Consider the following 12,237-nt stretch of genomic DNA (forward strand, 5'->3'; position numbering starts at 1 on the left):
AGTGGACCTCTACCGCGTATTCTCTTTGATGTGTTAGACCGGGCGCTGTTTTGAATAATTCCAAAGCCGCGCTCATGCGTCCGCTACGTTCCAATGTAAAGTCCGATGTTTCCATTGAAATGGTTTTGGGTTCTTTGTTTTGTTAGGAACACTGGGATATTTCATTTTTATTTCGTTTTTATTCCTATGGGAACCCTGTCTTTTTTCGCCTCAAACAGTGGACCTCTCCCTGTTTTGAATAATTCCAAAGCCGCGCTCATACGTCCGCTACGTTCCACGGTAATGTCCGATCGCTTCCATTGAAATGGTTTTGGGTTCTTTGTTTTGTTAGGAACACTGGGATATTTCATTTTTATTTCGTTTTTATTCCTCTGGGAACCCTGTCTTTTTTCGCCTCAAACAGTGGACCTCTACCGCGTATTCTCTTTGATCGTGTTAGAGCGGGCGCTGTTTTGAATAATTCCAAAACCGCGCTCATACGTCCGCTACGTTCCAATGTAAAGTCCGATGTTTCCATTGAAATGGTTTTGGGTTCTTTGTTTTGTTAGGAACACTGGGATATTTCATTTTTATTTCGTTTTTATTCGTCTGGGAACGTTGTCTTTTTTCGCCTCAAACAGTGGACCTCTACCGCGTATTCTCTTTGATGTGTTAGACCGGGCGCTGTTTTGAATAATTCCAAAGCCGCGCTCATGCGTCCGCTACGTTCCAATGTAAAGTCCGATGTTTCCATTGAAATGGTTTTGGGTTCTTTGTTTTGTTAGGAACACTGGGATATTTCATTTTTATTTCGTTTTTATTCCTATGGGAACCCTGTCTTTTTTCGCCTCAAACAGTGGACCTCTCCCTGTTTTGAATAATTCCAAAGCCGCGCTCATACGTCCGCTACGTTCCACGGTAATGTCCGATCGCTTCCATTGAAATGGTTTTGGGTTCTTTGTTTTGTTAGGAACACTGGGATATTTCATTTTTATTTCGTTTTTATTCCTCTGGGAACCCTGTCTTTTTTCGCCTCAAACAGTGGACCTCTACCGCGTATTCTCTTTGATGTGTTAGACCGGGCGCTGTTTTGAATAATTCCAAAGCCGCGCTCATGCGTCCGCTACGTTCCAATGTAAAGTCCGATGTTTCCATTGAAATGGTTTTGGGTTCTTTGTTTTGTTAGGAACACTGGGATATTTCATTTTTATTTCGTTTTTATTCCTATGGGAACCCTGTCTTTTTTCGCCTCAAACAGTGGACCTCTCCCTGTTTTGAATAATTCCAAAGCCGCGCTCATACGTCCGCTACGTTCCACGGTAATGTCCGATCGCTTCCATTGAAATGGTTTTGGGTTCTTTGTTTTGTTAGGAACACTGGGATATTTCATTTTTATTTCATTTTTCCGCTGGGAACCCTGTCTTTTTTCGCCTCAAACAGTGGACCTCTCCCGCGTATTCTCTTTGATCGTGTTAGATCGGGCGCTGTTTTGAATAATTCCAAAGCCGCGCTCATGCGTCCGCTACGTTCCAATGTAAAGTCCGATGTTTCCATTGAAATGGTTTTGGGTTCTTTGTTTTGTTAGGAACACTGGGATATTTCATTTTTATTTCGTTTTTATTCGTCTGGGAACGTTGTCTTTTTTCGCCTCAAACAGTGGACCTCTACCGCGTATTCTCTTTGATGTGTTAGACCGGGCGCTGTTTTGAATAATTCCAAAGCCGCGCTCATGCGTCCGCTACGTTCCAATGTAAAGTCCGATGTTTCCATTGAAATGGTTTTGGGTTCTTTGTTTTGTTAGGAACACTGGGATATTTCATTTTTATTTCGTTTTTATTCCTATGGGAACCCTGTCTTTTTTCGCCTCAAACAGTGGACCTCTCCCTGTTTTGAATAATTCCAAAGCCGCGCTCATACGTCCGCTACGTTCCACGGTAATGTCCGATCGCTTCCATTGAAATGGTTTTGGGTTATTTGTTTTGTTAGGAACACTGGGATATTTCATTTTTATTTCATTTTTCCCCTGGGAACCCTGTCTTTTTTCGCCTCAAACAGTGGACCTCTCCCGCGTATTCTCTTTGATCGTGTTAGATCGGGCGCTGTTTTGAATAATTCCAAAGCCGCGCTCATGCGTCCGCTACGTTCCAATGTAAAGTCCGATGTTTCCATTGAAATGGTTTTGGGTTCTTTGTTTTGTTAGGAACACTGGGATATTTCATTTTTATTTCGTTTTTATTCGTCTGGGAACGTTGTCTTTTTTCGCCTCAAACAGTGGACCTCTACCGCGTATTCTCTTTGATGTGTTAGACCGGGCGCTGTTTTGAATAATTCCAAAACCGCGCTCATACGTCCGCTACGTTCCAATGTAAAGTCCGATGTTTCCATTGAAATGGTTTTGGGTTCTTTGTTTTGTTAGGAACACTGGGATATTTCATTTTTATTTCGTTTTTATTCGTCTGGGAACGTTGTCTTTTTTCGCCTCAAACAGTGGACCTCTACCGCGTATTCTCTTTGATGTGTTAGACCGGGCGCTGTTTTGAATAATTCCAAAGCCGCGCTCATGCGTCCGCTACGTTCCAATGTAAAGTCCGATGTTTCCATTGAAATGGTTTTGGGTTCTTTGTTTTGTTAGGAACACTGGGATATTTCATTTTTATTTCGTTTTTATTCCTATGGGAACCCTGTCTTTTTTCGCCTCAAACAGTGGACCTCTCCCTGTTTTGAATAATTCCAAAGCCGCGCTCATACGTCCGCTACGTTCCACGGTAATGTCCGATCGCTTCCATTGAAATGGTTTTGGGTTCTTTGTTTTGTTAGGAACACTGGGATATTTCATTTTTATTTCGTTTTTATTCCTCTGGGAACCCTGTCTTTTTTCGCCTCAAACAGTGGACCTCTACCGCGTATTCTCTTTGATCGTGTTAGAGCGGGCGCTGTTTTGAATAATTCCAAAACCGCGCTCATACGTCCGCTACGTTCCAATGTAAAGTCCGATGTTTCCATTGAAATGGTTTTGGGTTCTTTGTTTTGTTAGGAACACTGGGATATTTCATTTTTATTTCGTTTTTATTCGTCTGGGAACGTTGTCTTTTTTCGCCTCAAACAGTGGACCTCTACCGCGTATTCTCTTTGATGTGTTAGACCGGGCGCTGTTTTGAATAATTCCAAAGCCGCGCTCATGCGTCCGCTACGTTCCAATGTAAAGTCCGATGTTTCCATTGAAATGGTTTTGGGTTCTTTGTTTTGTTAGGAACACTGGGATATTTCATTTTTATTTCGTTTTTATTCCTATGGGAACCCTGTCTTTTTTCGCCTCAAACAGTGGACCTCTCCCTGTTTTGAATAATTCCAAAGCCGCGCTCATACGTCCGCTACGTTCCACGGTAATGTCCGATCGCTTCCATTGAAATGGTTTTGGGTTCTTTGTTTTGTTAGGAACACTGGGATATTTCATTTTTATTTCGTTTTTATTCCTCTGGGAACCCTGTCTTTTTTCGCCTCAAACAGTGGACCTCTACCGCGTATTCTCTTTGATCGTGTTAGAGCGGGCGCTGTTTTGAATAATTCCAAAACCGCGCTCATACGTCCGCTACGTTCCAATGTAAAGTCCGATGTTTCCATTGAAATGGTTTTGGGTTCTTTGTTTTGTTAGGAACACTGGGATATTTCATTTTTATTTCGTTTTTATTCGTCTGGGAACGTTGTCTTTTTTCGCCTCAAACAGTGGACCTCTACCGCGTATTCTCTTTGATGTGTTAGACCGGGCGCTGTTTTGAATAATTCCAAAGCCGCGCTCATGCGTCCGCTACGTTCCAATGTAAAGTCCGATGTTTCCATTGAAATGGTTTTGGGTTCTTTGTTTTGTTAGGAACACTGGGATATTTCATTTTTATTTCGTTTTTATTCCTATGGGAACCCTGTCTTTTTTCGCCTCAAACAGTGGACCTCTCCCTGTTTTGAATAATTCCAAAGCCGCGCTCATACGTCCGCTACGTTCCACGGTAATGTCCGATCGCTTCCATTGAAATGGTTTTGGGTTCTTTGTTTTGTTAGGAACACTGGGATATTTCATTTTTATTTCGTTTTTATTCCTCTGGGAACCCTGTCTTTTTTCGCCTCAAACAGTGGACCTCTACCGCGTATTCTCTTTGATCGTGTTAGAGCGGGCGCTGTTTTGAATAATTCCAAAACCGCGCTCATACGTCCGCTACGTTCCAATGTAAAGTCCGATGTTTCCATTGAAATGGTTTTGGGTTCTTTGTTTTGTTAGGAACACTGGGATATTTCATTTTTATTTCGTTTTTATTCGTCTGGGAACGTTGTCTTTTTTCGCCTCAAACAGTGGACCTCTACCGCGTATTCTCTTTGATGTGTTAGACCGGGCGCTGTTTTGAATAATTCCAAAGCCGCGCTCATGCGTCCGCTACGTTCCAATGTAAAGTCCGATGTTTCCATTGAAATGGTTTTGGGTTCTTTGTTTTGTTAGGAACACTGGGATATTTCATTTTTATTTCGTTTTTATTCCTATGGGAACCCTGTCTTTTTTCGCCTCAAACAGTGGACCTCTCCCTGTTTTGAATAATTCCAAAGCCGCGCTCATACGTCCGCTACGTTCCACGGTAATGTCCGATCGCTTCCATTGAAATGGTTTTGGGTTGTTTGTTTTGTTAGGAACACTGGGATATTTCATTTTTATTTCATTTTTCCGCTGGGAACCCTGTCTTTTTTCGCCTTAAACAGTGGACCTCTCCCGCGTATTCTCTTTGATCGTGTTAGATCGGGCGCTGTTTTGAATAATTCCAAAGCCGCGCTCATGCGTCCGCTACGTTCCAATGTAAAGTCCGATGTTTCCATTGAAATGGTTTTGGGTTCTTTGTTTTGTTAGGAACACTGGGATATTTCATTTTTATTTCGTTTTTATTCGTCTGGGAACGTTGTATTTTTTCGCCTCAAACAGTGGACCTCTACCGCGTATTCTCTTTGATGTGTTAGACCGGGCGCTGTTTTGAATAATTCCAAAGCCGCGCTCATGCGTCCGCTACGTTCCAATGTAAAGTCCGATGTTTCCATTGAAATGGTTTTGGGTTCTTTGTTTTGTTAGGAACACTGGGATATTTCATTTTTATTTCGTTTTTATTCCTATGGGAACCCTGTCTTTTTTCGCCTCAAACAGTGGACCTCTCCCGCGTATGCTCTTTGATCGTGTTAGAGCGGGCACTGTTTTGAATAATTCCAAAGCCGCGCTCATACGTCCGCTACGTTCCAATGTAAAGTCCGATGTTTCCATTGAAATGGTTTTGGGTTCTTTGTTTTGTTAGGAACACTGGGATATTTCATTTTTATTTCGTTTTTATTCCTATGGGAACCCTGTCTTTTTTCGCCTCAAACAGTGGACCTCTCCCTGTTTTGAATAATTCCAAAGCCGCGCTCATACGTCCGCTACGTTCCACGGTAATGTCCGATCGCTTCCATTGAAATGGTTTTGGGTTCTTTGTTTTGTTAGGAACACTGGGATATTTCATTTTTATTTCGTTTTTATTCCTCTTGGAACGTTGTATTTTTTCGCCTCAAACAGTGGACCTCTCCCGCGTATTCTCTTTGATCGTGTTAGAGCGGGCACTGTTTTGAATAATTCCAAAGCCGCGCTCATACGTCCGCTACGTTCCACGGTAAATTCCGATCGTTTCCATTGAAATGGTTTTGGGTTCTTTGTTTTGTTAGGAACACTGGGATATTTCATTTTTATTTCGTTTTTATTCCTCTGGGAACCCTGTCTTTTTTCGCGCACGATCAAATAGAATACGCGGTAGAGGTCCTCTATAGAGGGTTTGGTGGTTGAGAGTGGTCAAGTTGGTTGGTTAACTGGATGAGAGTTTTTGGAGTTACAAAAAGCGTAATAGTTTTAAAGGTTTAATGGGTATTAGAAAGCTTTTATCAGGGTTGATAACGATTTTCTGGGGAGTTGAGTGGTTGACAGTGGTAGAGTAGAGTGCTGAAGCATGCCCACTAATAAGTATGAGCAATAACAATAGTTAGACTTGTGACAGATTTGCTGGGTAGTTGAAAGAAAGTGAGAGTCTTATTATGGTAGCGGATAAAGTTAGAGATTTGGTTGGTTTTTGTTTTTTTTGGTTGCAAGCCCACTTATGGTGCCAAATTGTTTTGACTTGCACAGTATTTATTTTGCCTGTAGGTGGCGTCGGGGTCTGCCCTACTGGTGGAAGGGGCTCTCAGAATGTTGGCCTAAATCAACATTCCACCATGTTAAAAAATAAAAAGAAGTATGAACAATAGGAGTCTGCCCTACTGGTGGACTGCGGGGAGATCATTGTGGTGCAAGGGCTCCGGGTGGCTCCTTGTGTGCTGGCCAGGGAACTGGCTATCCAGAGACATGTGACCAAGTATATGCGCAGTCTCTATCCACAGGTCACTGCCAACCCATCACCTGAACAACTGGCCAAATGCCACTTTTTGCTAAAGAGGTATATAGCCTAGGAACCAAGTGTAGTTTACTTGGTATAAGGCAGGGATACACCACTACAGCCTTTGAAAGCTGTCCTGTTGCCTTTCAATTTGTCATGGTAGTTAAAGGTGCAGGAGGTATATCTGTAGGTTATCGTCCTCTGGCCAGTGAGGAGAGATTCCGTTATTTCGTAACCTCTCACGACCATGGCAACTCTATCAGCAACACAATACGTAGGTGAGTTGTGCGAGCAACACGTGAGACATTAACATGCTTGATAGATGTAAATAATACAAGATGGCAACGTCCAGTAAGGCGACATTTCTAATGTGCTCCTGAGATCCCATTGAAATCAATAAGGAGGCCCCATTATAATTTGATCAAGTAATTATAAATCTATGCTGACAGAATGGACATCCCCCTGCGCACGCTAATATTTAAGATCAATCTCTGTGCAGGGCTAGCGAGTGGGAGAACGCATAGATTGCGCCCATTGCTCATTTACAATCTGACCGAACGAGAATTTTATTATTGACATTGAATTGTTTTATCAGTAGAACATGTTGTCCAGCCAGGTAACGTGTGGATATCTACTGTTTTGTATTTTTTTCAAGCCTAACTTCAGTGATGTGTATTTCGGTAATGAACATCGTTGAGGCCACACACTTCTGGTCAATTGTATACAAACCTCTGTCGTACCACAACAACTTGATTTTAGAAAGCGCTTTTCGGGACTAAAACAGCGTTCGTCAATTAAATATTTATTTCAATGGATCTCATTCCCTGATCGCTACCGATTACACAGTCATTTAGAACAATTAGAACTATTGAATGACACATCCTGCAACTTTAGATTTACCTTAGCAGTGCTAGTAGGATAATACAATTGAACTGACGCCGCTCATCTGTTTTATGACAACAGCTTATTTTATGTCCATGGTGGCAGGCCATTGTTTCTCTGTCCTGTGAGGTGGGTGACCGACATCTTTTCCTGGAGGAACTGCAACAGAAGCACAACCAAAAATACAAGGCTGAAACTTTCAACCAAGTGACTCTATTTTGTAAGAATTCTGCCAATGTCACTTTTTCTACTGGAAGGAGCTTGCGTGTTGAGACGGACTTCTGACTGCAGCTAGAGCGGACACAATGTGTCCTAATAAACTCTTATATAGTGTGTAGAATAGACCAGGCTAAACTAATTGCTTACAGGTAGACTTTGCGAGATGACGTAACCATGAAATGGTGGGGGGACTTTTGGCGGAGATTCACTTGCCAGCCTTTTTGCTATGTGGCTATCATGTTGCATTGGTGTGCTTGTGTGCGCCTACAGAATCGCTACACGTGAAATGTCTTGCTTGGGTGAAGCTGAAACATGTCACTCAACTTCATGTGGTGATATCGCTGAATCTACCTTTAAGATATAGTGCCCTTTATATCACCTTTTTTTGTTGAATGTACATTCAGTCAGACTGCTTTCACAGCTACCGTTTCTCTCTCATATGTTTTAACAAGGCTAAGTGTTCTTTTCTACATGGCAATGTTTATTACGTCACATGACTTCCTTGCATGACCTAGATTGTGGAGTTATAGCATCAGCAATTTCTGCATCTCTCATGAAATGATTGCTTTTCAAACTGTTTGTGACTGTTACTTTAATGGTCTACTCTGTACATCAAAACACACATCATTGTCAACCATGTTCAATCAAGAATGATATTAACGCCACTGGTCAGACTGTTAGGCTAGGAGGAGATGGCATGATAAATGTACATATGTCACATATCACACACGATTAGCATGATACAAAGTCTAGGATGGCACATGACGAAAAACACACTCCTCACCATTAGTTGCAATTATATGCATGATTACGGCTGACACAGTGTAGCGTTATCATGTACCTGGAGTCCACATGAATTCATACGGCGCGAGTTTGGAAGTTACGTCTTCATAACTGACGTAGGACGTGTTTACACCAAATGTTAGACAAAACGATTACAGTTCGTAAAATAAGGATCAGCATTTTAGATGGGAAAGAATCCGGGATGTGATGCCCCTCCCTCCTTCGCGTCCCGAAAGCCTTGTTGATCACCTGACTATCCGGACTCTTGATAACTGACTCACCACTTCCCGTACAGAATGTAGTTTTGGAGCATAGCGGTCATAGCACTGTGCCGCATCTTACTATTGTCGTGTGAAACCGAAGATTGTGCCAATAAGCTTACGACCGACTGTCCAATGAAAGAAGGCGACTAAAGGTAATTCATTTTTACTTGCGTGTTTAGCTAATGTCTGAATGTGGGCGATGAGCTAAGGTATACTGTAGCTGAAGTCCAGCAAAGCCAAGTTGCTGAAAACTTTTATTTGACTAGTATATCAAACTAACTTTCTCAAAGCCAGCAAGGCTATTACAATAACTGATATATAACGTTATCTGTTTCCAGTTTATTTGACAACCACTAGTTGTCTCCAGTCATTCCCCAAACATAATTCATTCACACTAGGCTGGTGATTACGATTTTCCAGATGTTGAATCTCATTGTCATCACTATCCCTCTAGCGTACACATGTGGGGAGTTTAACTCCAAACAAAACAATGGATATTGTCCCTGACTCCGTTTGAAATTTATGAATTTCACTGCATTTTTATGACTTTTCTGTTGCAGATTCGACCCTCTCCGGTCCATTGACATTCAATTGTAAACCAATGGAGGGTATCTGAGAGCTAGACCTCACTGTTAGTGTCAAAGATGGCCCTCAGGAAAAGCTCTTCCCCTGCACTCTCCCTGGGTTGGGAATCTGAGCTGCAGAGCAACCCAGCAGATGTCCCAGGACTGGAGATCAAACTGGGAGCGCTGGTTGTGCTTCTTTCCACCACACTACTTTGTGGCTTTGCCCCATTGTGCATTGTCAGACGAGCTGGGTGGTGCAATGTAGACCCAGGTAAGTGCTACAGCATAATATCACTATCAGTATGCTTATTTTAGAGAAGCTGGTATAAAGACATTCATAAATTGTACATGTAATCTCCAAATCATCAAATACATTGTTATATGAATGCGAAGGCACATCATTCTGTAGCCTAACTTTGCACAGGTGTTGAAAACCAACATTTTGTTGAATAATAAAGGGGTGTCTGCTTCTTTGTAATATCTTCAGATGTGTTTTTGAATGGACTTACCCCCCCTACACTAACCCTAACCCTGAGACCTCTTCTCCCCTGCTACCCCCCTGTACAAGTTCTCTCCTGCTAATAATATATATATATATATATATATATATATATATATATATATATATATATATATATATATATATATTAAAAAAAAGTAGCCTACTGGCATTACGACTGCCAATGGCCCCTGGTGTGAGCATTGATTACTTTGTCTTATGATGACTGTTGGATAGATGATTCAAATGTATTGTTGTGAGTCGCTTTGGATAAAGGCGTCTGCTAAATGCCATACATGTAAATGTAAAGCCTATCAATACATTTGCATGGAAGGCTGATCCATTTGTGACTGTGTGCTGCATCTGTGACATTCTACAGAAACGCGCCACAAGATGCTGAGTTTGGTGAGCTGCTTCGCCGGAGGAGTATTCTTGGCAACCTGCCTCCTGGACCTGGTGCCAGACTACCTAGCTGGCATCAACCAGGCTTTTGGTAGCCTTGGTATCACAGTAAGAATTTAAGAAAGTCTCCCTTTTCTGTTTCCCTTTTGGCTCCTCTCTACCATTTAGTAGTCATTTCACATTTATATCTGCTGTTTCTTGTGTAGGAAATGTAGCACTTCCTTGATCTGTATCACTTGTTATTAGAAGTTGTTTTTTTTCTTCTTTTTTTATTTTTTTATCTGTGCCAAAATTGAAAGATGAGTAAAATAATGAGGTATGGGTGACATGGAGGACATTGATATCGCTATCTGATTTGGTGACAACATGGCTCCCATCCATTTTCTGTTTTGAAGTTACAATCGTTTTGACAGTGTTTTCAAAATGCCAAATTATCTGTTTAATCTGCTGACCTCATGAGCTTTGGGAACTTTCCCATGATTCTGTGGTTTCAATGGCTCTTTTGGTCTGATCATTCCTTTCTAAAAGTATTTGTTAAGTATATTACGTAAATATTGAATATTTTTCTTCTCTCTCTCACTCTCTCTTTCTTTCTATACCACTCACAGCTCCATTTCCCTCTGCCTGAGTTCATCATGGCCATGGGCTTCTTCTTGGTCCTGGTGTTGGAACAGATCGTCTTGGCCCTTAAAGACCCGTCGGTAGGCCACTCAGAAGAAAGACGCCTGTTAGTGGACTCCAGCATCCAAGCGCACGACAGGGACGGCCCAAAACACTCCCACCGTCATGGTGGTAGGCAGGAGTTTGGGGGGTCCAGGGGCCCTGGAGGGGAGGGGGTCCACCATCATGTGGACTTTAGCTCCCACTCGGCACTCCGGGCCTTCGTCCTGGTGTTTTCCTTGTCACTCCACTCTGTTTTCGAGGGCCTGGCTGTGGGTCTACAGGAGGACAGCCAGCACGTCCTGGAGATCTGCCTGGCCCTGCTGCTCCACAAGAGCATCATCTCCTTCAGCCTGTCCCTAAAGCTGATCCAGGGGAAGCTACGGAGGGCGGCCGTGGCTGGCTGCCTCCTGCTCTTCACTGTCATGTGCCCGCTGGGCATTGGGTTAGGCATCGCCCTCACTGAGGCCAAATCTTCTCCCCAGCACCAGTTAGCCAGGTCCACGTTAGAAGGCCTGGCAGCTGGCACCTTCATGTACATCACCTTCATGGAGATCCTGCCTCATGAGCTCATCTCCCCCCAGAACCGCATCCCCAAAGTGGGGATGTTGCTCACTGGGTTTGCGGTGGTCACAGGGGTGCTGTTTATAAAACTGTAGTGAGGTCCTCACTCCACTCCAATCATAGTCTCTGATTGTATTAAAGGTACAATAAATTGTTTGCACCCGCACTTGCACTAGCTTGCATTCCGAGTGAAAGGTAGAAATCATACTGTATATCCCTCACATGGATTGGCTCAGAACTTTTTCTCCAGAATATTGTGAGAATAATTTATCTCCACATATTGTGCATATTTGGGTCAATTTTAGGATGGAAAAACTATTTAATGCACCTTTTTAAAAACAACTAAATCAAGGAACTTGGATATAAGACAAAATGACTCTTTTTGTGCCATGTTTAGACTAATGCAATCATTTATATGTTTATTGTGAGACAGAAATTGCATTGTATTTCTTTTTTTAAAACTTGATTTCTCTTGGTGTGGGAAGAATGCTGATTGTCTTAATCCGAAAATGCCTGGTTTCTGGTCTTGATTGAATAGACCAAGAGCCCTTTAAGTGTCTTACTCTCTGAGAAGAGTATTTGCCAACGGTAATAGATAAAGATATATGTATTTAGAGACCGATGCACTCTGTCATTCTTTGTCACATTATTTTCTGTTTTTCTATTTTAGAAAAAGCCTTGGCTAATCTATTTTTATAAGCAACAGCATCACTAACCCTAACCCAACACTTATCTTCCTCTGATTAAAGGCAATTTAAGTTCAACATGTCGCCTCATCCAATAATAATGGTGATAAGACATTACACAAGTGACGGAGTTTTTCTATGCAGTCCGTAATTAATCAATAGATTTATGTGGAACAATGCAAAGTGGTTACTGGTTACATATTGTATGGACAATATTGTACTTTCTGTGCTGTCTTTGCCTTATCGGTAAAGACTACATGCCCCAGATTGCGTGTTGAGGGAACTCACACATGCCCCTCCCCTGCCCTCCTC

The 12,237-nt window shown here is 42.2% G+C and overlaps 1 protein-coding gene across 1 annotated transcript; it reads left to right on the plus strand.

Moving 5' to 3' along the window:
- Nucleotides 1-8,557: 8,557 nt before the first annotated feature.
- On the plus strand, nt 8,558-12,003 carry slc39a3 (solute carrier family 39 member 3). The gene is made up of 4 exons (XM_083678914.1): nt 8,558-8,700; nt 9,109-9,385; nt 9,993-10,123; nt 10,624-12,003. The coding sequence occupies exons 2-4, from the start codon at nt 9,193-9,195 to the stop codon at nt 11,332-11,334; spliced, it is 1,035 nt and encodes a 344-aa protein (XP_083535040.1). The 5' UTR covers nt 8,558-8,700; nt 9,109-9,192; the 3' UTR covers nt 11,335-12,003.
- The last annotated feature ends 234 nt before the right edge of the window (nt 12,004-12,237 follow it).

Source organism: Argentina silus (assembly GCF_951799395.1).
Source record: "Argentina silus genome assembly, chromosome: 10".
NCBI lineage: Eukaryota > Metazoa > Chordata > Actinopteri > Argentiniformes > Argentinidae > Argentina > Argentina silus.

Coding starts and splice junctions, on each gene's coding strand:
- slc39a3 (XM_083678914.1), top strand. CDS start 9,193: ATGGCCCTCAGGAAAAGCTCTTCCCCTGCACTCTCCCTGGGTTGGGAA. Junction 9,386..9,992: donor GTGGTGCAATGTAGACCCAG/GTAAGTGCTACA, acceptor GACATTCTACAG/AAACGCGCCACAAGATGCTG. Junction 10,124..10,623: donor TTGGTAGCCTTGGTATCACA/GTAAGAATTTAA, acceptor TACCACTCACAG/CTCCATTTCCCTCTGCCTGA.